The sequence below is a fragment of the Blennius ocellaris genome (assembly GCF_963422515.1).
Source record: "Blennius ocellaris genome assembly, chromosome: 18".
NCBI classification, from domain to species: Eukaryota; Metazoa; Chordata; class Actinopteri; order Blenniiformes; family Blenniidae; genus Blennius; species Blennius ocellaris.
The window spans coordinates 8,172,298-8,199,686 of NC_137667.1; the positions used below are offsets into that span (position 1 = coordinate 8,172,298).

At 42.1% G+C, this 27,389-nt stretch overlaps 2 protein-coding genes across 2 annotated transcripts in view; both read left to right on the forward strand.

Annotated features, from left to right (window-relative positions):
• The window catches only part of emilin1a (elastin microfibril interfacer 1a), a 32,946-nt gene extending 18,038 nt beyond the window's left edge, over window positions 1-14,908 (forward strand). Inside the window, exons 3-12 of the mRNA XM_080513539.1 lie at window positions 4,198-4,388; window positions 4,920-5,019; window positions 5,930-6,038; window positions 6,127-6,405; window positions 8,124-9,401; window positions 10,698-11,112; window positions 11,458-11,583; window positions 11,698-11,715; window positions 11,813-11,947; window positions 12,395-14,908. Of these exons, the coding sequence (XP_080369665.1) occupies window positions 4,198-4,388; window positions 4,920-5,019; window positions 5,930-6,038; window positions 6,127-6,405; window positions 8,124-9,401; window positions 10,698-11,112; window positions 11,458-11,583; window positions 11,698-11,715; window positions 11,813-11,947; window positions 12,395-12,714 (2,971 nt within the window). The 3' untranslated portion in view covers window positions 12,715-14,908. The remainder of the gene's footprint in view (window positions 1-4,197; window positions 4,389-4,919; window positions 5,020-5,929; window positions 6,039-6,126; window positions 6,406-8,123; window positions 9,402-10,697; window positions 11,113-11,457; window positions 11,584-11,697; window positions 11,716-11,812; window positions 11,948-12,394) is intronic.
• Window positions 14,909-17,309: 2,401 nt separating this feature from the next.
• ankef1a (ankyrin repeat and EF-hand domain containing 1a) lies at window positions 17,310-26,329 on the forward strand (the record flags this gene model as incomplete). Its single annotated transcript, XM_080514529.1, has 10 exons — window positions 17,310-17,499; window positions 18,925-19,086; window positions 21,530-21,729; window positions 21,805-21,954; window positions 22,088-22,211; window positions 22,716-23,547; window positions 23,921-24,147; window positions 24,420-24,565; window positions 25,875-26,018; window positions 26,137-26,329. The coding sequence occupies 10 exons, from the start codon at window positions 17,310-17,312 to the stop codon at window positions 26,290-26,292; spliced, it is 2,331 nt and encodes a 776-aa protein (XP_080370655.1). The 3' UTR covers window positions 26,293-26,329.
• Window positions 26,330-27,389: the final 1,060 nt, after the last annotated feature.

A 27,389-nucleotide genomic window follows, 5' to 3' on the forward strand; every position in this document is an offset into this window, starting at 1 on the left:
TCTTCATTTTGTGGGTTTTGTGTGCATTACGAGGTGTTTACACATCGACGATGTTTTGAAAACTGTATAATGTCTATGTTTGTTTCCTTGCCTTCAACATAGAGTGATTGAATGGAGAGCTGAGCGCCCACAAGCACAAAGTGGAATGTGATCCTATGGCGTTGGATGTTTTTTTGAGGGGAAGAAGTTATACCATAGGCAAATGAATCAAAAATGTGGCCAAAAAAAGATAGACGCAGTATGGGAAATAATTTGTGACAAAAAATTAAGGTTTTAAAAAAAGCGACAGTTTGTAATGCAATCATTCCCTCTTATGATGAAGTCCATGAATACAGGTCAAGGGGGCCACTTGATTAAATCACCACAATAACAGCAGCATCTCTACTGAAGGCTGATCTGATTCATACCTCCTGTTCAAACATGTGTGATTAGTCACATTGTGTGTTTACAACGAATAACAAGAACTCATCCCAGGTTTTTTGCATGATCTAAAAAACACACCCCAGATGTCATGAAGGCAAACGCACAAAAAAACCCAATACTGAGTGTTATTTGATCCTCAGCGAGGCTTGTGAGGAGATCAGCTTCCGTATCAGGTTCGATTCCACTTTTCTACGTGCAAACCTTCAGTGGATGAGGCACTGTCTGTATTCAGTCCTTGGAGTTCTTGTCCTCAGATCCACATCGGTTTGCTATCCTCAATTCATGCATCATCGCTTCCCTTCTCTCTCTCTCTCTCTGTCTGCGGCACAGACACTCATCTCATTCATCCCTTTCCATTTTCCGTCCCCCGAGCTCCGGCCGTCTGCTCAGGAAGGTGTGTGCTGGCTGCACCGCTGCAGCTCCGTGCTCGACCGGTTAATCTCAGTGATAAAGTGTCTCTGGTGGCTCTCTGCCCTCCTGCACATACTGCAGTAAAATGCAGTAGCGAGGAAAGCGACTGAATGGTTTCTCCAAATGTGGATGCTGTGTCTGAAAGCACAACATTAATCAAGCGCTCCTGATGTTTTGGCTCTTTTAAAGTGCTCAGTGTTGTGTGACCTCGGCCTTGGCTGGCTTGATCCCCCCCCCCCCCCCCCCCCACCCCCCCACCCCTCGCGCCTGCCAGGGGCCTCGGCCTAAACCTGGGCTATGCTAAGTATGAAGCCAACCAGGATCCAGACACCACAGTCCAGTCTCCTACTCTGTGAAAACAATCGCGTCTTCTTACGCCCTCTTTCGTTTTATGATCCTGCTCCTCTCCTGCGCTCTGCCAAACTCCGCTGCCTGCACTTCTCTCTCCTTGTTTTTCCTTTTTCAGAATTTTTTTTTTTTTCTCACGCTCTCAGAGGAAGGAGCTGGAAGATGAAGTCTGTTTTATGTGATACCTACAGAGATGTTTGTGGATTGGCGTAAAGGGGAGAAACCTGTTGAACCCTCAAAGTCAGGGTCTGGCGAGGCTGTTTTATATCTTTACCCAGAGTGCAGCAATGCCAGTTTGGGGTCTATTTTTCTTTTGACTAACTGGGAGTCTCTTCAGTCGCAGAGCTGAGTGACACATTAATGCTAAAACTACAGGAGAGCTTTCCAAATAAAGCATTAACATCTTTTTTTTGCCTGCGAACAGGAAATGAAGATTTAGTACTCGGCTAAACGCAGCTGATTTCTTCTGGAAAAAGGCACAGGAATAACATTTAGAGTTTACAGAGCACTCATAATCCTCATCCATCACTGTGAGATGATTTGTAACTATTTCCTGACATCCAGTGACCCAAGGTACATTGATATCAGCGCCCGTGGTATTTAATGTCACGTTCAGACTCACTTATGGGTTGTTGCCCTGGTTATCGGGATCACAGTACAAATTTGTATTCCCCTAATGTCATGATCTTGAAGCGGCATACTGGATTTTTACTGCATAAATCATGTTTGTGGTTCAGTGAGGCTGCACACAGACACAGCTGCACTTTGGGGAAAGTGCTCCTGTCAGCAGGCTAACATCCTGAAAATGTGCAGCGCTGGTACGTCTGACATGCCAACACTGTAAGGCTGGACGCTGTGTGGACATGTGGGAAAGAAGAGGGAGATGCCTTTTACATTCATCACTGAAACTTAATTCGTATCAAATTATTGTAACTATTTGCACCTTGTTTTGTTGTGTGGTCATGACATTTAAAAGAAAACTGTGATTATTCTGCTTTATGAGGAATGACCCAAGACCGAAGTGAAATGATCATGACTTTTAGTGCGAGTTAAGAATTTGCAAATCCAACTTTAAATGAGTGGCATTAAGCACCAATTGTAGAAAGAAATTTGATCCAACCAGTCAGACAAGCAGAATTGAATTACCGTATACGGCTGGTATTATCCTCACACTCACTCGTCTCCACAATAAATACCTTGTTTTGTTTGATATCATCATGAGCTGCCATAAATTCTATAACTCCAAAGTTGATTTTAAGTAGTTTTGTGCAAGATTGTCCAATAAAAAGTCATATTAGAATGTGTAACTCTGAATAATGAAACAGCTAATTGGTGCTTGTACCTCATATTTCTTCATAACTGAAGCCAAGTCGATGAAATCTTCATTGAAGTCTCTTAAAAATATTTTACTCAAATTAAATGGGCTCCAGTAAATCTTCAGATTGTAAATATGTCAAATAAAAGTTGCTCATTTCAAATTCTCAAGCTGCACTGTTTCGCCTGTTACAGTTTTGAGGAATAGAAACTTGATTCCTCAAAAGCTTTGTCCTCAGCATAATTATTTCATGATTCATCAGTCTTCATGGTCTTGAGAAACACAAATGTAAATTTAGTAACATGATTGTAAAAAGAACACACACTGGTTCTGGTTCAAGCTCTGATTTATGTCAATGCTCTGAATACAAGATGCCTCCACACTGGGTCAGTTCTTACGCGTTCCCTGTTTTTACCCGCTCTTCAGCCAGCTTGCTTTTCTTTTGTTTTCTCCCTTCATGCTAAAGCAGCTGAAGCGCATATGTGGGGAGATGTGATCAGTTAATGAACAACAGGAGTGTCCCCCCACTTCGCTAAGCACTTCCAAGAAATATCCCTCCTGCAGCCGCACTTGGTCTGAGCTTCAGTCGAATGCAGAGTTAACACAGTTACTAAACTTCACTAAATCTTCACCACAAAACCACTTTTATTTATTTTGTTTGTTTTGCTGACTCGGCCTTTTCTCTTCTCCCAGGCAGGGGCACACATATAATTTCACTGTTGAGGGGTAACAACAAATAAATATTTTTCAAGAACAAATTTAGGGGGTACAAAAAATGTTGCATATCGCTTATAAATAGTCTAATGTATCTGCAAAGTGTTGTTCAATTCAATCCAGTACATTATAATTGTTGTAGTTAGGTAATTATATTAATGTAAAGAACATCATCAATACATGAACAGATACATGAATACAATTTTTAAATGTTTTATTTACTTTAATTACATCATTGTTTATTTGAAATACTATAACTGACCTAAACTTTGGCTCTGACTATATGGCTGTTGTCATTTATCATAATTTTTATAATTACATGGAATATATGAACAAAGGGTGTCTTGCATTATGATATTTTTCATTTGTACTAACTAAATTGTAACAGAAAATGATCCAAAAGTTAAGTGATTCGTTGAAGCTGGATATTTGATTGAAAGTGATTAGATACCCAGATTTTTTATTTTTTTTTTACATTGAAAAGTAAAAACAAATCATTGTGTTGACATGTTTCTTGTTTTAAGTGAACTTTTTCACAGTAGTTCATGTCTGAAGCTCTGTTTCATCGCCTCACTTCCACCGACCCAGTTTCTCTTTGGGATGGACCAAACTATCGTGAGGCCAAGGTGGGGGGAGTATCCGATCCTCTCAGTCTATTGTACGGCGTATATGATTGGCACAAGTGCGTGTTTAATTTCCTCAAATGTTATTTTCGACATCTTTTCCAAAGAAGGGGAGTCTGAACTCCCCTGTCCACTAGCGTAAAACTAAAGCCGTTGGGATCTGGTATAATTTCAAGGACTTTGGTCATGAATTGCCCTTTGGGACCAATAAAGTTTTCTGAATCTGAATCTGAATCTGAATAAACTACAGATGTGTTGTACATCCAGGCGGTTCAGGTGAAAAGCAGGGTTCCATACACTTCTCAGAGAGCTGTGGCAACCATGGCTGGAAAACCCTTCCTCATATTACTGTTTCATCCTCAGGTACCGGACCTACAGGAGGCCCAGGTATAAGGTTGCCTATAAGATGGTGACAGAAATGGAGTGGAAGTGTTGCCATGGTTACTCAGGGGAGGACTGCCATCAAGGGCCACAGTCGACCCCGGACACACAGGTCAGCAGTGGGCGACCTCGCGTGACGCAGACCGGCTACAACCCCGGCAGTGGAAATGGAGGTTTGGAGAATTCTTTGGAATCTAAGGAAAGCAGCTGAGACAAAACGTTACATGATGACGGATCAGTTAATGAAGCCTTTAAAATGAACTCAGTGAGTCTCAGTAATGAATATTCCTGAAAAATAACCATTGGGAAAGTAGTGGGCAACAAACCCTGTAGTTATTGTTTGCAAAGCATCTAATGATCCAAGTCTCAGTTGGTCTGCTCCGTCAGGATGGCCTCGAGCATAGTTTCATCAAACCTGATTGACAGCGCCAGCAAACAGCCCCCAAATTGTCTTCAGACTTCATTGCAAATGCCTGTTAATGCTTGAAAATGCATGACATCACATTTTCCAGCTGGGAACCAACCGCATTCTGGACCTTGTTTCCAGAGAGAAAAGAAACCCAATTACAGAAACATTTAAATTGAAATTAAAGGCACTGTTCAAACTGTAGCAGTTGTTTTCATGCGTCCATTCATGACGGCGAGAGAGGGACCACTCTGTGTGTAATGTTTCAACTTCTCCTCCGTGTGTGCCTTCCGTGAAGGAGAGTCGGAGAAGATCAAACAGCTGGAGGACACCATCCGCGGCCTGACCAAGGACCTCCACAACATGCAGACCACCATCAACGGCATAAACCAGAAGCTGTATGTTGACTTCTGTTGTTTTCAATACATCATGTGCATGTTTCCCCTCGCTGGGTTAATTTACCTGCAAACTAAAGAGAGTTCAGGAAATGAGCTCGTTTTCAATGATCTGAAGAATGTTTAGCATATCCTGTTTATCACAGCTGGTTTGTTTATGCTCGTTTATTAAAAAAATATGGGACTTGGAAGACACACGTGGTGTGTCCTCTAAACCAGTCACCCCAGCCTGTGGCCGGTGAGACTTTTCCTGCTCTGAGGATGTTGAGATTGAATTTGCACACAAAAACCATAAATAGGAAATCTCTTGGAATTCGTGACACTGCCCTTTTTTTGTATGTTTATGTGAGTGGTCATGTTTTGGCAAATCAGATCTCAAAACAAGCATCCTTTGCCTTTCGTAGGGCCGATTCAGTTAGATTTTTCCAGCAGTTCAAGTGTGCAAAAACTACAAGTATATCCACAAGATCAAATACAGTTTTTACAAATTGCATTTAAAAAAAGAAAGAAGTTAAACCTGGATTATTCTTTGTCACATTGTTTGTCTTCAGACTTGAAGAAATCATGTCTCCTGACTGAACACAGACTCACAGCTTCATGGCATCACTTTGATGGAAATACTATTGCACAGCTATTCAGCTTTCAGTGCTGTGCCACTAATGTCTTGAACTACATTCATTGTAAAAAAAAAATACTGCTGATTACTTTATATTATGTTTTGACTGTGCAAGGCTGATTTGGATCCACTTGGGAGCCGATTTTGGCCCGTGGGCTACATGTTTGACACCATTGGACTGACGTCTCCCCTGCGTCTCCCCTCTTAACACATCGCCCTGTTTACATTGTGGATTGATGTATTAAATATTCCTCACAAATCCTCACTGAAAATTAACAGATCTCAATGTTTTCATAGGCCTGGACTGAATGGGGCCATTGTCCCTGCCGATTCAGCTCAGCCACACATGAAAGAAACCATCAACAGCATCCAGAGCAAGCTGGATCATCTCTACAACAGGACACAGGTCAGTCACATGCGTCCAATCATCTGGAGAAACATCAGCAGCTTCAACACCAGGTCCCCTCAACTCTTGGGCCTATCTGCATGTTCAGGTCCATGATCAGACCCTGCTCGACATCAACAACCACCTGGTGAACGGAGGAGGGAATGAACTGGACGGAGCGGCAAAAGGAGGAGGAGGAGCAGGAGCAGGAGGAGGAGCAGGAGGAGGAGGAGGAGGAGGAGGAGGAGGAAGGGGAGGGGGAGGGGGAGGAAGAGGAGAGGGAGCTGGAGGTGGAGGTGGACTGGGGGGAAACCAGCTGAACACTCTGAAGGAGGAGATCCTGACCGAGCTGGAGCGACGAGTGTCCCTGTCCTGCTCTTCCTGTCAGGTGAAGCCCAGCATGCAGGCCTGCACGGCAAAAATTATTCTGACGCTTTTCTGCCTGAGCTGTTGTTGTGCCTCTCAGCTCTTTCGTTTTCATGCATCTCTTCTTGTGGGGCTGTGTGACTCATTTCTCCTGCCCGAAGCAGTAAAAAATAATTGTCGCGTGCAGGTTGCGGCTCCCCAACATAAACCACAGTACCACTGAAATAAAAGTAAAAACAGTTCATAATCGAGCACAATAACAAAGATTAGCCGCTGAGTCCCAGCTGTGAGGAAGAATTGGATTTTTAACATAAAACAGACTGTATTTGTATAAACTGAACTTTTTTTCCCCTCTTGTGTTGAAGAGTAATCATGGGCCCAGCAACATTTAAAAAAAAAAAAACAGACATCTATTCTATTCATCACTTCTCCCTGTGCTACCCACAGTTGTGGAACTTATTTTTAAACTCTGCTTTTGGCTCCAAAACGATGACATAAGTTGATGATGTGAGAATTAAATTGCTCTGCTGCTCCAGATGCACAATAACACGTTAAGCACAAAGAACAGCCATCAAAGTGTGAAAAGGAATCCTGGTTTCCCTCAGTAGAGTAGCTTTAGCGATTCAAATATGCGTTGTTGAGCTGTATTACACAGCTCTGTGACGTCTTTAGAGGCATGCATTTAGATCTTTAAGTATTCCATTCATGGAATATCTATTTATTAGTCCTGCCTGTTGGCACATCGACGTAAATCTGAACCTTGAGTTTGGTTCCAGTGCGACCACTCTGGAAAAGAGAGCAGCTGAATAGACACTTATATCATACTCACATGGAAAAAGAATTTTAAAAAGCAAGGCTTTTAAGAAGATCAGCAGAAGATATTAATAATTATCTGGAGATCAATCATGAGGCAACTGCCGATTTTTACACTCTTCAATCTGAGTTTGAAAGAATTTGCATTCCTCTGATCTTCATTCGAGGCAGATTTTAACACTTTTCTTTTTAACCAAAGTTTTAGTGAGATTGTTGTAGTTTGCTTGTCATTTTTTTTCTTTGCATGTCTACCCTTGCTGTTCAGAGGTATGCATTCTCTTTGCTCAAAGTGTGGACAAAAGCAGGAAATCGAAGCCTAAATGTCAGGAAGTCCATCTTGAGTCACTCACAATTTGACTATTTTTAATTCTTATATTACATTAAAAGAAAAATAAAACACGTGTTTGATGCTTTCTGTTATTTTCCATTATCAGATCTTTATTCGGTGCTTTAAGTGTTTGATTATTTTAATTAATGCCTGTTTCCACATTTAATTTCTCACTTTTATTCTCCTTTTTATTGTTACACGACGCATTGAAAACAATTGTAAAAAATAAAAGTTGAACACAATAGTTCATTAATTTTAAAGAAAATGAGAGACTTATTCCAGAAATACAAAGTATACCAACACTTATGAAAACACAAAGTTAACACAGAGGACTTTAAATATATTTGAATTGTACTTCAGCCATGAAATGCTTCAAACAGGCTACTGACTTATTATCACATACATAATACTGTAAAAAACTAATTTACGAAGACAGACTGCTGGATCGACAGCCAATTATTGTCATACACAAGAGATTGTTTTACCGTTGTTGTAATTGCACACAAAGAAACACTGTCTTCGATATCTGCATGTAAACACAAGACACAGGTGATGCAATCTCTGCCTATGCGCAACTTCATCTTTCCTTCTCCCTCCAGGCCGGCGTGGAAGACCTGAGGAGACAGCAGCAGCAAGACAGAGAAAGGATCCAAGCTTTGGAGAAACTCCTCACCTCCATGGAACAGCACTTGAGGCAAAGCTTGGAAGTCTCCCGCCGGGAGATCGAGCGCTCCCAGTCCTGCTGCAACACCGTCATCGAGCTGGAGAGGAAGCTGAACGATATCGATGTCCGAGTCACCTCCACCACCAACAAATGTGACACCATCAAGGGACGACTAGATAAGGAGCTGGCTGGGACGGGAGGGAGCAAAGGAAGAGTGACAGAGGACCGCTTCAATGGCAGACTGAGGGACCTGGAAAAGAGGCTGAACAACACAATGAGGAAGACGGAGCAGAAGTGTACTAATACCGGGAACAACATGAAAGACACTGTGCAGAGGGACGTCAACCAGCTGCGCAATATTGTCCTTGGTCGGCTGGACGACCACGGCTTTAAGATTGGAAAGATAGAACTGGATGTATCAGTTCTTGGAGACACGGTAACAGATCATAGTCGACGTTTGAACCATCTGGAGAACATTACATCGTCACTGGACAGAAGGCTAACAGCCACTACAAAAATGTGCAATGAGACCTGCGGGCCGAAAGGGAAGGGTCAGAAAACTGACGAGACTGTGAAAACCTTGGAATGGAGAGTGGTGGCCAACGAAGGAGAGATCCAGAAGTTCAACACCAAGCTCAACGATTTGTCCGTGACAGGAGACTCGCTGATAGACAGAGTGATTGACTTGACAGGGGATGTCAAAAAGATAATTGCTGTGACGGGGGAGAACGGGCAGAACTTCAACCGGATCGTCACGGAGATCGAAACGTTGGGCCGAGACTTCGAGGACTGCTCCGTCTGCAGCACCGTGGAAAAGGACTTACGCCTGCTCGCCAACTCCACCATGACCGGGCTCAGCCGGTGCCAGACGGAGCTGACGGACCTGCGGAGGAAGGTGGACTCTGAAGAGTCCGTGTGCTCCCAGGTCTGTTCCAACCTGCAGGAGGAGGTGGGACGACTGCGCGAGGAGGTGGAGGAGTGTACGGGACAGTGCAAAATCAACATAAATGACCTGAAGACACGTCTGGATGGTCATTATGTCCACAGTGGAAGATTGGGAGGGGACCTGAAGTCCATCCAAGGAGAGCTGGCCGAAGTCGTGGTAACATTCAACTCCATCAATGCCACCTTGAAAGGTCTTGGAAGGACCATACAGACACACGGGGACACACTGACTGACCTCACCGACAGCAAGGATGACATAATTTCTGAAGTAAGATGTTGTTATGGCCGTTCTTTCCATCTGCTTCCTCCTTGATACTTCCTTCTGCTTTCATAAGCGGGACATGCTGTGATGCAATATGCATTGATTAGTTAATGGTGTAAGTTAATCGAGGCGGAGCCAAAAGGATTACAGCTTAATTGAATGATTTTTTTTCAGACACATTATCAAGATATTTGATTTCATCTTATCGGGATCTCAGCTGGGTGGGTGAGGTAAACTGACTGCATCATAACCAATAAACATCCACATTAGCAAAATTTCCCCTCAATTTCAAATGAAAAGCAATTATATACTGAAAATGGTGACATTTCACCTGAGGACATGTCCTTTTATAAATGTCCTTGTTGTGAAATTTTACAATAAGTTAATCAATTCAGGCAATTCAGTCACCATACCTGAATAATAACATTATTTCAAGTTTGAGTATGAAATTGTAGAAATGAGAATTTGTAATAAAAAGCCTCATTGCCACTGTATAACTTTATAACATTTGCTATGTTTAGCTTCCGTATTGAGGTTTTGCTAAATAGCAACAATATCATAGTACAGCTCTGATCTGAAAACTATTTATTAAGTGTTAGGATATTGAGTTTATAGGTTAGTTTTTTTATTTTCATAAAGAAAGGTGCATATAACAGGCTACAAAAAGACATTATGTTGTCTAATAATAGCTATATAATTCATGATAAGCAAACATGTCCAGCTTTATTTACAGAGCACTAAATACAACACAGTCATTTCAAGGCACTTTTACAGAGAAAACCCAACAATTTCACATAATAGAAAAGTCTGAACAGCATTTGCTTGGTTAGTGTAACATAAGTAGGACTTTGTGTTATTGAAGGTCTTCTGAACGTTTTTCTCTGATCCTTGTGGGTGTCCCAATACCAATCATGTGTGGAGCTGCTTGATTATTTAGCATTTTGAACATGTTTCTGCAAAGACGGATTATAATTTCTATTCTAATTTATGTGTTGTTTTAATAACCCTTTCTTTATGTACTCTAAAAACAACATTATACCAATCAAACATGCATCATTAGTTATTTTGGCAACTGTGTTTTCACATAATGTTGTTGTAGGTATGAAAATATTCAAGCGCATTACAAATGTTTAAGCTTTCCTGACAGGCATGGGTTTGATGATGTGCTTACATATTTTTACATGCATAAGATACCATAGGAAAATAAATGGTTGCGAAGATGAGGAAAAGTTTATTTATAGTGAAACTGTCGAAAGAGGCTAGTCCAAACACACACTGACAAGTTTCTACGTCCTCTCGAAGGTGAACGACTTGCGGAAGGAGTTGACGGAGCACGTCGACGACTCCGAGATCAGATTCGGCCAGCTGGGAGACGAGATCCAAATAATCAGGAGCAACTTTGTGACGGAGATGGGGGAGTGCCGGCTCTCCAGCAACGGCCTGGACCAGCGGCTGTCCAAGCTGGAAGGCTTGTGCGGACGCTTCGACTCCGTCTCAGACAGCCTGGAAAGGATCAAGGAGGGACTGAACCGACACGTGTCAGGGCTGTGGAGCTGCGTTAATGGACTCAATGTCACGGTGACGTCTCAGGGAGATCGTATCGACAATATCCAGAATGTCCAGCTGGACGCCGTCCACTCCAAGATACACAGGCTGAACTCCTCCGTGCTGGACCTGGCCAGGCAGTTCCACCGTTTCACAAAACTGGACTTCATGGGTGAGTAGGGCATGGGATTTGACTTTCAGTCAAGAGATAGCACTCACTTGAAGGGAGGGACGGTCAGGACGAAGGGGAAAATAGACCACGGAAAGAATTTGGCCTGTCATCTTGAAAAGAATTCACTTAAGAGCTTGTAAAGTCTGCAGTCTGTCTGAAGCACGGGTTTTAGTAAACACGAGAGAAAACAGCACATCCTGAGTCACGCCGGGTTAGATGTCTTGTCTTTCTTGGCTCACTGCTGATGCTTTCAGAACCTTGCACAGAGCTATTATTACTGGTGAAGAGGGTTTTCAGGGTGATGTTTCAGCTGTGCTGTCTCACCAAACATTCCTCTGCCTCCAGGTCCACCTGGTCTACCGGGGCCCCGTGGAGAGAGAGGCGAGCGCGGACTACAAGGGCCCGTCGGGCCTCAAGGGAGGGTGGGACCTCCAGGCAGAGAGGGTAGACTAGGACTAGCGGGACCCCCAGGTAATAATAAACTTCTTTCTACATGAGGACACTTACAGATATACAAGCTATATCTTCTGTTTTACACATCTGAAGATGAGTTTCACAGTTTGTATCTTTCATCTTGTATTTCAGGTCTCAGAGGTGAACAAGGTAAGTGTTTTTTTTTCTTCCTCACAACAGATGGAAGTTCTCCTTAGGCTTTATTCTTTAATTCACACTCATATGCTGTGTTGTGCTATGTGATCAGGTCCTGCAGGGTCTGATGCCCACGTGCCACGTCTTTCTTTCTCTGCGGCGCTGACACGCCCAATGAGGAGTTCGGGAACTATAGTGTTCAACGACGTCTTCGTCAATGAAAACAATGTCTACGATGCAACAACAGGTGAGGTTGGGCAGCGCTGGAAGGACTGCGAATACACACTGTACACACACTGTCCTACTCAATGTTTTTTCATTAATTTCTTGAATATTTGATGTTTAATAACTATTTTAGATACGTACATACAGCACTTACTGGTGAAAGTAAATCTAAAAGCTTAATGAGTCATAATCACAAATAATAATAATAAACCTTCTGGAGGTCTTAACATCACCGAGTCATTTGGATATATTATTGTGAAACTTCTCTTGAAACTATTTTTGTCTCCATGAATCAGCCCTAAGAATACTGTATGATCCAGGAGGTCAGCAATGTTAAACAGTATTGTTTACTTGAACCAAAGTTCATGTAGTTAATCCCGGCATGTTTGGGTTCATCATGGAAAAACTAAGTCGGAGCTTCTTGTGCAATAGCAGATGGATAACATCTCCCTCTGCCTCGACCCTCCAGGTTATTTCACAGCTCCAGTGAGTGGAAAGTACTTCTTCAGCGCCATTCTGACGGGCCACAAAAACATGAAGATCGAGGCGGTGCTATCCATGTCCAATATTGGTGTTGCCCGCGTTGACTCGGCGGGGTACCAGCCTGAAGGCCTGGAGAAGCCCATGGCGGAGGCCAAACACATCCCGGGAGCTCTGGCCGTCTTCAACGTCATCCTGCCCATGAAGGCAGGGGACACGCTGTGCATCGACCTGGTGTCCGGCAAGCTGGCCTACTCCTCTGAACCTTTGACAATGTTCAGCGGGATGCTGCTGTACGAGAGCGACTGATTGGATGAGTCGCCACCTCATTGACGCCTGCGTTGAACTTTGAGTGTGAGAGCTTATTCGCCTGTTGGACTCTGAGGGACCCGAGCCATTCACAAGGCAAAGTGAGAGAAATGGACTGGATTTATTCAGCAAAAGTCAGGAGGTTGTGTAAACGTGACAAACAGAGTGCAATGATGTTGAGATAATTTAATGCTTACCTTGTATTAAGGTGCTGCCAAGGCAACATCAAAGGTTAAAACTGAGAATTTTAGTATTACTGGAGGAGAAACATGTTTCTGTATCAGGAGGAGGTGGTGGGCTTGTCCGAGTAAATAATCTGAAATGGTTCCTTGCGTTATGTCAGGCCGCAGTTCAAGATCTTCTCTCTTGTTTTGGTTTCATGTTGGAGCAAATGTTGGCCCTCTCACTAAGAGGCCATGCTCGTGGTTGATATTTTGACCTTGACCAAAACCCAAGATGATCCATTTCCTTATTACCAGGGATTATTTCAAAAATTAGTTTGTGGTCAGAAAATGAGCCTCTCGCTAATACCTGTTAAAACATGTGTTCGTGGCTTCTCAGAAGAGTTTCTCAGTCCACTACTTCCTTGTGCAGTCTTTCACACAGCAGAAAATCCTTCAGTCATCTGCACTTGGAAAATAATTTTAAAACTCTTTTGTTACTCGATCATGTTACTGACACAAGCCAAATGAACCTCCTTAGTCCACATCTAATTCATAATGGACACACATTTTTTTTCAAATGTTCTCAGTTTCAACATTTGATACGTTGCGGTATTAATTTTGGTTTTTGAGTAAAGTGCACATCATAGCATTCTGTTTCTAGTTTGGTTCATGGAATGTCTCAACCTTTTTGGCTTATTTGGTTATAGAGAGATATTTTGTATTTCAGTGAAGTGCCAAAAAGGATGAAAACATCCTTTTGACCCCCCCCCCCGCGCAATGATTTGTTCTCTGTTCCACAGCTTTAAGGAAAACATTTTTGTAAAAAGAATTTTTGTTCATCATTTATTTTCTTCTTTATCAAGAAAAAAAAGAAAAGAAAAAGCCACTGCAAGGTTATCTGATAATTCCACATTTTCACACCACTCTTTAAACTTGAACTGTTTACTGATTAGAGCGTCCAAGCCTTCAGGTCTCACTTCTGTTAAAAAAAAATAAAAAAAATAGCCTCAGTGAAAAGATTAAGATGTGGGGGATTTTTCACTATTTTATGTGTCATCCACCCACAGAGTATTAGATGTTCAGAGGTCATTGCACAGCTTTTTTTTTTCTTTCTTTCTTATTGCACAGTTTCATTCTAACCACAAGCAAATTCCCAGAAACACAACAGAGAATGCCTGTTGTCATGGAAAAAGGACAAGAAAAGCAGAGTGATGTAGGTGGAGTAGAGGAAAGAGCCCAAACCACTATTCTTTAGGAGGAAATGCACAAATGAAGTCACCGACAGTTCAGATGAAAAACCACAGGATTTTATAAATCATACAACGGCAAAACAATAAGACCATTTTAGGACATTAGCTATGCCCAGAAGCGCGAGGAGGAGGAGGAGGAGGAGGAGATGAATGGCCAGGGGGAAAGAAAGGGGATATTTTTTTGTGTCCTAATAAGGGACATCTACTCAGCAGAGGATCAAAAAGTTATGAAGCTTTTGTTATCAGCCCATCTTTACTTTTCTTTTAAATCTAATAACACAAACAATGAAGCTACACAAACCTCTCATTCTGTCCCACAACTCCTATTTTTAAACACACAGACATGTCGTGCTCATCGTTCTGTTTATTTCTTGCTGTGTTGTAGATATTTTTGAATGGATTCTGCACATGTTCTGCAAACTGGGCTTTGTTCTGGCATTTTATTCACCTGATACTATCCACATATTTTTCATACAGTGCACATATTTTTATCTGTCCTCAGCCATCAGTGTGGGAATGTAACTTGGTGCATATGTGACTATGCATTGCGTAACCGTGACAGATTGTAAATATTTCTTCAGCAGCCGTTCCTTTCTAAGATTTTTATGAGCTACCACTTCACCTTGGTTGGTGTTGTATATGTTTTTTGTATGTTGCACATGTGTGCACATGTGTGCCTCAAATACAGATACAAAGTGGGTTTTTTGGTTTGTTTTCTTTTACACTGCCCATGTCAGCCAACTCATTTTATATGAATTCCTTAATAAATTAGCAAGTGTGGACCTGTTTTTACTCACTGTTGGGCCTCGCGATCGACTCTGCTTATTTGATCTAGCACCTTTTGGACCTTCACAAATACACACAGCTGGGTTGACTTTTGTTTCTGGCCCTGCTTAAACCACTTTCATCTCTTTCTCTGAACTCCTTCAGGCTAATTTTAGTCCAGGTCTTCCAGAAGATGGGTGGAAAATCTTTTCTTTGGCTACGCTGCAGTGACACCTTGTGTCCATGATCATTCACCGAGCAGGGAGGTCCCTTCAAGTAAAGAGAGTATCACTTATCTTCCATTCTGGACATTCATTACTTATCATTGGGAATTACAGGTCTCTTTACAAACATCACTCTATTCAATAGCTGCACTTCCCCTGTCACTCATGCAAACAAAGTCATCCCCAAGACTGTGTAAGTTGATCTATGCAGTTCAGTCAAGGGCGAAGAGTAAGTAACTTAATCTAGGCATGTTAGGCCCATAAGAAGGAATAAGGAGACTGGAAATATATTTACAAGGTTTATGTAATGGGATGAATTCATTAACTCTCTGGAGCTAATGCAAATTTAAATACAGAAAATTAACTAAAGGTACAACTCAACAAACTACAATACAAAATGGAAATGTACATGTTTCCATATATTTGATTCAAACAGCAAAACTTCACATTTTAAAAATCTATTTGACATTAATCTAACCTTTCTTATTCAATTATTTTTGGCTTATTAATTAGATGTACAATAATGTATATGTTTAACTGAAATGTATACTGTGACTAATCAGTATTGTGTATAATTTATTTACGAAGTTAATTATGCTTCTTTATTTTTCATTGTAATCGACTCAAGTAAATTTTTTTAATCACTCTGTTGAGGCGTACGTCATGTAACATGAATGCACCACCATGGAGTATCCATATTCCCTGAGCTCAGCGGTAACACATGAACGCACCACAGGCCACACCGTCCCCTGGGCTTATTCACGCTCAGGTTGCCATGGAGACGACTTTTGTTTCCCCTCTCCGGCTCAAGCAAAGTGAAGAGTTGTGCTTTATGAGTTGGAGAACACACAGAGAAACACTTTTTTTTTTTAGGTGTGTGGAGCGAAAACACAGCCAGAGGAATTCAAAGATTTCCACCAGGGGGGTTTGTCACTCAGCTATTCCAGAAGAACTCCGAGCGAACAAGCCCTTTTCTGCCGTGCAGCAGGTGAGTGGCTTCACAGTCTGCTGTCCATATATGCCATAATCATGCATTGTTTCAGCCTTTTTGGTGTTTATTTTACTTTCATTTTGCCGTGTGCTCTGAGTAAGTTCAATGCCAGGTCAGAACCGCGAAGAGAGGACTGTCAGTTCAGTTTGTCACTGCAGAGCTCAGGTAACACAACCATGTCAAAATATATCTATAATATATTTAACTGGAGGTTATGTAAAGTTTACACAAGACATATCTCGCCTTAAATGTTTGCACTGCCTCTCAGAAAAGGGAATTATGACTGTCAAAATGTGTTTCAGCCAGGTGTTAAATGTGTGCTTTTTTCAGCTGCACAATTAAAAACTTTACTTGATAAAATTACGAGAAAAAAAATTTGAGAAATCGGTTCCTCCTTTGGGAAATCACTGATAAACAACTACAGAGAGATGCGAGACAAGCGCAAACATCCATATAATGGTCTCAAAAGCAACACAAAACTATAAACAGAAAATAAGAAGACACGGAAATACCACAAATCCCAGAGTGAGGTGAAAATAAATGGGAAAAGGACACGAGAAGAACTAAATAATAAGGTAAAAGACCACAAAGTCACCCAACAATTACAACCTGACTGCTAAACAGCGTTCAAAAGGCCATGAACGGATACATATTAGCCACACAATTCAAATACAAGGTTACAAAAGCTGCCCCAAATACAGCATACAGTGACAACAGAAAACCTTCAACCCATTGATTAGGCAAATTACCATCATGTCAGTAATACTGTGAGATTTTAAATGTCAGCTGTGCTATACAATGGGCAACACTGACAATAAAAAAAAGAATAGGAGGGTTAAAGGTGAAAAAGAAAAATACATAAGAAGACAAAAGAACCACATATAAGGAACAAAACAGGACGAGAAGTCTCAAAGAGGGCATTTAAATGACCATGCTAGCAACTACACTGGGACTCAAATAGATAAACAAAATGTAAAAAAAAAAAAAAAGTAAAGTAAAATAATCACAAAGAAACATGAAACAACCACAAAAAGTCATAAAACTACCATAAAGACGATCAAAATGACCAGAGTGACACAAAAACAGTTTCTAAATGAGCATGAAGTGACGCGAAAACAACTGAAAACAAACAAACAAAACCACCACATTTTCAGGACATATTTTTCCCACTGAACCTGCCTTCCTCACAAGGGAGCACAGGATGAGCAGCAGCGTGGCACAAGGCCGTCTGCAGGTTCTGCAGATCTACCGCCTGCTGCAGTCCGTGCGTGAAGCAGACAAAGAGAACATCGAGAAGATGGCGAAGCTCGGGGTGGACGACCTCATCAACCTGACTGAGCCGGAGGACGGCACGGGGGCGCTCCACATGGCCGTCTCAGTCAACAATCACGGTAACCTGCCCTCTTCCTCCCCTCTTCTTCTGTTCTCTTCATTCAATTTAAATCAATAAGCATCTCGTCCTTTGTGGGAACCCCATCCTTTCCAGGTTCAGCCACATCAACACGAGGCACACATCTGAAAGCAATCTCCGGACAAGTGCTCTGCTTATATAACTTGAACTTTTGGGAGCATTTAGAAAGGATAATAGTCATTCGATACAATGTTTACAACTTCCAAAGATTCGAGCTTACATGACTTGTTTCCTGGCTTTTAGACTAATACAAACTGGCAACGTAACAGCAAAATAAACTGGTATTCTAAAGTTTATGAACCGACTTGATCAACGACATAACAACAGCAACATCAGGCTGAAGATTTGGATTGAAGGCAAATTCAAATTTCGCTCATTGGTTGCGTGATGGCTTTTAAATGAGATGATATGACTCATACGAACAGAGGCAGATTGTGTTTTAGCTCTGTCGCCTGTCTCCTCAAGATTCATTATTCAGCCATAACATCCATGTTATGGTAAATGCTGGCTGTAAATTGTCTGCGTGAATGTGGGATTCTACATGTCTTGGTCTCAATGATATTCTGGGTTTAACCACATTCGCCATTGGAGCATTAAAGATACAGAAAAAAACTAAAGAAGGTAAAGTAGGTACTTTTTGTGACTCATTCTTCCTCCCTCTGTCAAACATGAAAAAGCCAGATGTCCAAATTGTGACCGAGCCCCTCTAACACATAGTATATTTAAACTACGGCAAATAATTTATAGGAAAATAGTAACTATCTGTCTTGTTAATACACACATTTGAGATGAGATGAGATGAGATTGCAATTTCACCCTGTGATATACTGGCCATCCAAAGGACAAAGGATCAAAACACTGCTACAATTAAGTTCCAAATAATCACACAAAAGACGCTCCCAATGACTATAAAGTCACCCAAACAAATACATTGGGACATAAAACTAGAAAAATACAGGCAAAAATGCCCTGTCCAAAAAAGCAAACAACAACAAAAAAGGGCAAAAAGAGGCCTGCAATGACCAGATTGACACAGAATTCTCAAATAAAGACAAAATAACTCAAATACGTAGGAAAATATAGACACAAACAAAAAATACACACAACAGCCATAAAAAGCTGTTATGTCCAGTGTCGGCTATGATCCTCTCCCCTTTAAAGCAAGTATATAAGATGGATGAGGATGTACCTCATATGAATGGTTTGTAGGAGTTTGTGTGTTGGTCTGTCTTTGTCATGAACTTTCAATCCGTCCACTGAGCTGGAATAAGCGCCAGCTGCCCGTGACCCGAATGTGAATAAAGGAGTGTTGGAACTGATGGATAGGGGTGGACAGACTCATGAGACCTTACTTGAACCTTTCAGTTTCCTGACTGTCTCTCCACTTTTCTTTATGTGGTCGCAGAGCTCGTCAGCTTCCTTCTCTCCCACGGAGCTCGTCCCAACATCCAGGATAAGAGGGGCCGCACCCCGGTCATGTTAGCGGCTCAGCTGGGTAACGACGCTATCGTGGATCTGCTGATCCAGAACCAGGCTGATCTGCTGCTCCAGGACGCTGAGGGCAAAGGTGAACATGCACTTACTGTTACTGAGCCGCTTTTAGTTCAGAAACTATTTGAGGCATGCATTATACTGTTAATCTTAAAGATATCTAAACTGTGTCTCTCATCACATTTTTGGGGCTTTAACACGAGTTGTATTTATTTATTTCATTCTTGGTCTTTGTAATGTCATTCCCCTCATTTTAGACAATATTCCATCAGTTTCCAGTTTAGTTCATAAGAAACAAACATGCTGCAGTATCTACTCATTGCAGGGTCTGCAAATGAAGGAGCAGTATTTACTTTCAGGGACATTCTACCCTAAAACACACATTATTGAGTGATTTTACAAAGTGTGACAAGTGACCAGGCATGTACTTTTTCAACACACAATCCTATGTTTATCTGGATAATATGACTTGTGAAAAGTTTAAGGTTGGTGGAAGCATAGCTTTAAACAAACACATTCTTACTCATACACATTTCTCTCCGTATTCTTTTAATACGCAAACATCTGAACCTATTTTTTCAATAAAGAATCAGGGAAAACACATTTGGACTCGATGTGGAAAATCTACAGAGAGGAAAGTTGCCACTCAATCCGTTACCCAGCGTAACAGAATAACTTTGTCCAGATTAATCTGGTGTGAGCTCAAAGTGTCGATTTCCCAAATAGACGTGTTTCTCATCTCGAGTTTTGGACGGGCAGAACGCCTCGCCGTGTCTCACAAACTCATGAAAATGCATGGTGCTTGTGTTTAGATATTGATGAGCAGACGGTGTCCCGGACAACGGCAATCAGAGAGCCTCGAGTTCTTCTTCAGGACCTTTTGAAGCCAATTGTGATAATTATCCCAATTACAGTGTGTCCGGGGCATCAATTACTGTAGAGGGAGCCACTGAGAGAGAAGAGAGGGCCGGACAATATTTTGTGAATAATTTATGTACTGTATGTGGTATGTATTCATGTGTGCACCATTGCCCCTGTCCACTCGAGTGTTAGTATGTCAGGCCACACGGCTACATCTAATTACAGATCAAGTCCTCCTGGTGATCCTCTTTTTGTAGGCATGCAACCCGAGCTCGCCGAGCTCTCCCCGAGGACGTGTTCGGCCCCGTTTCTGTACTCACAGCCAGAGCAGGCCGAGTTTCAACAGACACACATTCACTGGTAAGAGCCACAGTGGTGGCTAAAAGGCTCGCAGAGGAGCAGCCTTATGATAGCAGGCCGGTTTATACACATGCGCGAACGCAAGCGGTGGAAGTGAGACGCAAGCTGGATTCACTCGTAATTCATCTCCTTCGAAGAGCATGCAGGTCTTGATGTGGTCTCCAGTTTGGATTTCTCCCCTGCAGAACTTTCCTGGAGTAGTGTGGTTAAATACAATACATCCACATGTGACCTTTGGAGGCCTGCAGCTCAGGCCCACTGGCAGTTCTTTGGCAGCAGTACGCTCAGACCTATTGACCAAATTTATTTAGTTTAGTTTTAGTTGAAAAAGAAAATGGCTGTCTGTGTCATTCACTAGCACTGTCACACTAATAAATGTGACTATTGTGCAAACGTGGGTTAGGTTTTAACGTGACATTAAAAAACTCATTTTTAATTATTGATTCTTTTGTTAGTCCTCAATAATCTGCCCTTTCTCGCTTTGTTGTTGCGGAAGGGATTGCATGGTCTAGTGATCTTCAGAGCTATGCCCTCCGGAGCACAAGCTCCAAGTAGAGCCACTCAATGTGCACAATTCAGGAATGAAGATTCAAACAAACCCGTCCATGAAGATGGACTGGACGGGTCTGCTGCTGAGTGTGAAGCGGTTGGGATGCGGATCACCATCTCTAAGTCTGAGTCCATGGTTCTCTCATGAAAAAGGATCTACAGCTCCACCCTCACCTATGTATTGTCATGAATTTTTGCGTCATGGCCAGAAGAATGAGATCGCGGATACAACGGCTCAGGTGGGGAAGTGGACTGTCTTCACGTCACAGCAGTTTGATCCCTGCCTCCATGTGTACATTTGTTACGTTTTTCTTTGTTGTGGTGTAGAGTATACAGAATGAAAATGTCCAAACCAAACAATTATGTCTAAAAATGACTACAATCAGTTTGAGTCTGAGTCTCAGTGTTGCGTTGTCTCCGCTACTGTCAAGAAATTAGTTTAAAAAACTTAATGTTTTCTCAAAGATTTTTACAATTTGTTTAGTGGTTTGGCAGGCTGGATTGGAGCCTCTATTGTAGTCCAGGTTTGGCCCCCAGGCTTTATGTTTGACACTCCTGATTTAGTATATATAAGGTGTATTTACTTGCATGTGAGGGGTAACAGTGGGGTGACGAACTGCAAATCCTCCCAGAATTGCTCGACAGATTTTGTGATGTTTATACTGGATATGTAGTAGCCGCTGCCTTTACTCTGTCCCTTCTTATTCTTGGACTTTTGTGCCCATCCCTTTCCCTCGTGTGTGACTTAGGTGTGTTGTTCTACTGCATCCACCCCACCAAGCACCACTTCCGCTGCCTGCAGGCGGCGCTCAATTCCAACGCAGATCCCAACAACGTGTCGGCTGAGGGGACACACGTTTTCCAGCTGATGTGTGAGAAAGTACTGGAGTGCAACCCCATGTGTCTCATCATGCTGGAGGGTGGTGCAGACCCTAATGCAGCAAATCAGGTGAACCAAAGCATGAATAAACGGCGAGGACCAAGCTGAGGAATGATGCTGACGACACTCCTATTGTCTCCTCAGAAAACTGGCGTCACTGTGTTAATGGAGGCGGCCAAAGCAGGTTCTCTGCAGCTTGTTCGAGCCATCCTTCAGAAAGGAGGAAGCCCAACTGCTCTGGATCAAAAACTCTTTTCTGCTGTACACTATGCCGCCATGGGGGGCTTCTTTGAGGTGCTGTGGCTGCTCAGTTCAACTACCATCAGAATACATGTGCTCAAATTGCAGTTTTCCATTATTGGAGCCGACAGAGCTTGTGATTCAGGTTGCTTTAATGTCGTCCTCTGTGCTGTTTTATATTTCATAGGTGATCCAGGTGCTGTCTGCTTACTCGGCGGGCATGAGCATTGTAAATCTGGATAAATGCACTCCTTTACACTACGCTGCTGCCTCAGGCAACGCCAACTGCTGCAAGTTCCTGGCACAAAGAGGTACTGTGAGCGTAGAGCAGTATAAGAGCCTCTGATTTCATTTTATTACATAATCTCATCAAGTATAATTATGTACAACAATATTGACAGAACTGGAGCAATTTAAAATCTTCTAAATTACAACAGCTTCCTGTAGTTGAAGGCTAAATGTTTAATGGCCCATTTATACATTGAGGACTTTTCTCCATTTAAGTTTGAATCTCCTGCTTTGTGAGTCCAGGAGTTGTGTCTTTTTGTCATCGTCTCAAAAAAAACAAAAACAATGTTGTTTTTTTTGGGGTGTGCAAGTTTCAAAGTTTGAATTTGTGGCAGCGCCAATGTCAAGAAAGCTTTCTGGTCGTAGTTACGACTCCTAATGCCTTGCGGATAGTTTTTTATTTGTCCATGGTCAATTTTATCTCTGGAGATTTAATCAAACCAAAGCATCTGCAGCTGCAAACACAGCAAACCAGAATTGAATGAGGTATTTTTTGCATTTCTTTTAAAACAGTGCTCTTTGTTTAGGTTGTAACCCCAAACTGAAGAACCAGGAGGGTTTGCTGCCCCGCCAAATAGCCAAAGACTCCGGTCATAAAGCAGCAGCCAAGGAGCTGCGGAAAGCCGAGAGGCAATATGGGAAAGGCAAGAACCCCGGCGGCGGTGGCGGCGGCCTCATGTCCGATGTGTGGGCCCTGACCCTCCACGACTGGTCCCACGAGTATCAGACTAAACTACGTCAAGTTTTCGGAGACGACTCGGACATAGTTACTACAGAGACGTTCGTTTCTGTGTTAGACGGTCTTAAGGCTCCGGTCGAACCGGAGCAGCTTCGTTTAATCGTCACAGCCCATGACAAGAAAAAAGAGGGTTGTGTTAACATTAATGATTTCTTCAAAGGTGTGAAGTATATCAAGAAGCCTTTCCTGCTCTCCTCTTTTGTGCCAAAGAAGAAAAAAGGAGGGAAGGGTGCAAAAGGAGGTAAGAAGAAGAGGAAGAAGGAGAAAATTGCCCTCCCCATTTGTACGCTCCCACCAGAGCTCATGGCCCGGCGAGCAGACGGCGGCCCGCCCCACTTCATGATTGAGAAATACTGCAACTGCTCGGACATCAACAGATTCAGTAGCGATCATCCACCGGAGCATCCCATAGTCAACGACTCAGGATGGTACATCCAGAAGCCAGAGAGGGCCTACATCAATGTCAACTACTGCGTCAGAAACGAAGATCTTCAGTCGCTGGACTTTGCGTTCAGCCAGGGGGTTCCAGTGGACGTCCAGGATGAGTTTTACAAGACGCCGCTGATGGTGGCGTGCTCCAGTGGGAACTATGTGGTGGTGCAGTACCTCCTCAGCAAGGGGTGTGTAAACATGTCATGTGTGTTCAGCTGCTAGTTCCAGTTAGTTTGTGGTTGTGTGTGATTTGGCTCTCAGAATGTGTTTTCGGTAAATAATTTAGTGAGTAAGTAAAATATGAAACACAATTCAGGCATCAGTAATGCATGCTGCCACCTCCTGTATTGATTTCGAGAATGAAAGTCACAAGCATGTCAAGAACATGACTACTGCTCCTGAAATTAGTTTTATTCTCGATATGACAGACCCTGCAAAGTCATGTAATGAAAATCACATACTTTCATGCTTGAATATGATACATGGGAAAACTTTGAATATACCTAAATGCCAAATGTAATTCTGTTGAATTTAATCCTCTAAAAAACCTCTTCCTGACAGGGCCAGCGTGAACATGTGTGACCAGTTTTTTTGGACTCCCCTCCATCACGCAGCTTCCTCCGGGCACATGAAGATTGTTGAGCTTCTGTTGGCGGCAGGGGCAACAATAGATGCCGAGGCCCTGGGTGGAGGCACGCCCCTCATGAGGGCCATCGAGAGCTCTCAACCCTCCTGCGTAAACCTTCTCATCAAAGCAGGTGCCAGCGTGATCACAGAGAACAAGAAAGGTGGGATTTTGTAGTTTGCTTGAAAATGTCCTGTAAGACTGCAGCCGTAGATCACTACTTGTCCAGATCTATACAGTCCTATCGAGGATGAAACATGGTGAGAATGCTTCTCGATTACTTTTTAATGAGCATTTCAGACAGTATATTGTCATCAGTTGAACTTTGCTGTTGTTGATTCATCAAGAAGAAGATGCAGTTATTATCATAAATTGACTCTTTTTTTAATAGTATACATTATTGGAATGATATCCCTATGTTTTGTTTCCTTGCAGGACAAAACTGCCTTGATATCGCCAGAGCTTTTGCAGACTCCAGGATAATTGACCTGGTCAAAGACAAAATGGATTCCCTCCCAAAACCCAAGGACACAGCAAAGGGACGGAGAGACAAAGCTCAAAAGCCCAAATCTGCAAAGAAGGTACTCAAATTACTCCAATGAAGTCTCTCTGCCAGCCTTCAATTATGTTCCCCAGTTTCCTTTGTGTAGACGACGTGTCAAATGGAATTTTCACTCTGTTCTTTATTCACTGTTGACAGTCAACAAAAGCTATTTACAGCCGCTGAAAGAAAACTTTCATGGCTGCCAGTTTAGAGGTTTCCTTTTGTGAAGACATGAAGCATGAAAATGCAATTTCCTATAAAGGTATCGATGGGTTTATGTCCACTGCATGTCCAGAGTCAGACAGTAGAAGTAAAACTTGACCACATTTACTGGCTTTCATCTGTGTGCTCCCCTTGAAGCATAAAGAAAAACCATCTTATTGCTCTGAACTCGCAAGCAGACGACACCAGATGTGTGATGTTAGAAGTCGACCACACTGGTATTTTCAATTTGCATATCTTGTAAACCAGGCCAGAAACACGCACAGCACATTGATTTAGTTATTAAGGCTCTGATAGTAGCAGGTAGTGCCGTTGCATAAATTATTCTGGAATATCTATAATTGAGTACAGTTGTGAGCAGCAGTTCTGGAGGGCAGGAAAACTCTATCAGAGATGATAAATTACACACAGGTACAACAAAGAGCTGACTAACTACCAGGCATTTTTCATTGGAACTGAGTAAAGCACAGAGGCTTTATGGTCCACTTTGTGTTCTGCCATGAATTCTCTGAAATATGTGATAATTACTCCTGGAAGAAACATCGGACTCAAGCTCCAATCCACAGTGACTTACAGTATGAGCCAGCCTGTCTCTGCAGAAAATTACATGCAACATCAAATCAAAGCGACTGCTTTTCATTACAGTGCCATGCTCATTTGATTCAGACTCTGAACCACAGATCTAACCGAATAGCAAATTCTCTGGTGTGGTGCTTTTCAACTTTCTACAATCATATGTTTTAGCTTTTATGAGTTGGTAAAAATAGGATCCTGTAAATTATACAGGATTAGATCATATTTATGAGGCTTAATGTTTGTCTTTTAATTAACAATAATAAACTCCTCACAGTGAATTATTATTAAAACATCAACTCACCGGATGTTTTGACCAACCTCAGTAGTTTTCCATGATAGTCAGCCTGTGGAGAGACAATGACCATGCTCCTATGGAACAGAGCAGCTTTCCAAGAGAGTGGAAACAAGATTACCTGACAAGATCCTCTTTAATACCATGTGAAGAACTTTAATACTCAAACTAATTTTGTTTCGCAATTTTGATTTATGTTTGAGATCGGGCGTTTGATCTGCAGCTAAGTATTTATGTGAAGTTCTGCTTCTTATAGAGTGTCGCTGCTGAGAGTGCACTACGCACAGAGAGTATCGGACAGACGCCTCTGCAGAAGGATTTCAAGGGCATCATTCTGCAAAACACCATGATCACCACGGGGCAAACCAACGCTGTGGATATCACCTTTGTGCCAAAAACAGTAAGTCTCCTCTCCATAAAGCATGACCATGCCAAGTATAATGCAACCAGAAAAGCAGCTTGAGCATGAACGTGAACAACTTTGTTCATGGGTTCACTGATGAGTGTCTCTGTCGTAGGTTTGGGGAAAACCAGCCACCACCAGCCAGCTGATGTCAGAGATTGAAAAAAGGAAAGGGCCTTTATCCCTCGAGGTGGACTTGGATGACTTCATGATGCCATTCAGCCACAACATCCAGAAGAAGATACTTGCAATGAAAGATCTCACAGACTGAGCTGGAAGAAGGTTCGGCAGAGAGAGACACACAGACACTCAGGATCATGGTAGTTGAAGCGGACAGCAATGATACTTATGGATGTTCAAATCTACCACAAGGCAGCTTTTCCGTTTAAGCAATTCAAGCATAGAGCACTAAAAAGGAGACTTTTCTTTAGGACTCAGACACACTGTGTAACAGAAACGTCATACAGGAGTCATACATCTTGACTGGAGTCATCTCGGGTTGGTCACATGACCTTTGGCCCCAGGTTTTAGTGCATTCACCATTATGTGTTGAAGGTGATGGACCAGTAAAGATTTTTTTTAAATGCAATACTGAGTAAAGTATTTAAAATAAGGAATTAATTACTATTGTTTTGTACTTCCTTGAAAGGTGATTGAATTCCTTTACAAGTTACTAGAAAATAAAAATAATGACTTGAGTGAAATCTTGTACTTCTATTTGTATTTTTAGTATTAAACATGTTGACAAAGTTGTATTATTGTAGTGTTGCTGTGACACATCTCAACACTTTGTGGGTCAGTCGAATGGCTGATTCAGGCTTTAAGTTAACGTACCAGACCAGGAAGATTCCCTGTATTTCTATAATTATCTGGTTGCTAACTGTTCATGTGAGGAACAGATTCATGAACCGATGATAACGAGGAAGTGGCAGCAACAAAAGGCGTGAGATAAACCATCAATATGTAGACAGCTCTGATACAGATAAGCTGATATTTATGTACTACAGTTTCTGTGGACACAGGCTAAAGGTGCTATTACTGAGAGTTGTTAATCTTTTATGATGTGAAGTCTGAGCTACTCCAAGAAGAATAGAATAGAATAGAATAGAATAGAATAGAATAGTTTGGTTTTCCTCCTTGAGGAAACAGGACTTTAATCAATTTTGCAATAGAACTTCACAAAACCCACCGATGATGTTATGGGCAGGACAGAGAGACAGGAGCTCAGCATCGGAACAACTGCAATAAATGCAAATGATTGCAGCTTCCCTGCCTAACCACTGTGCACGCTTTGGGATGAAATCGACCTGAGTGAAAACCAGATCTGTCAGTTACCGACTGATTACACCTGTGCATGTAAATATGACT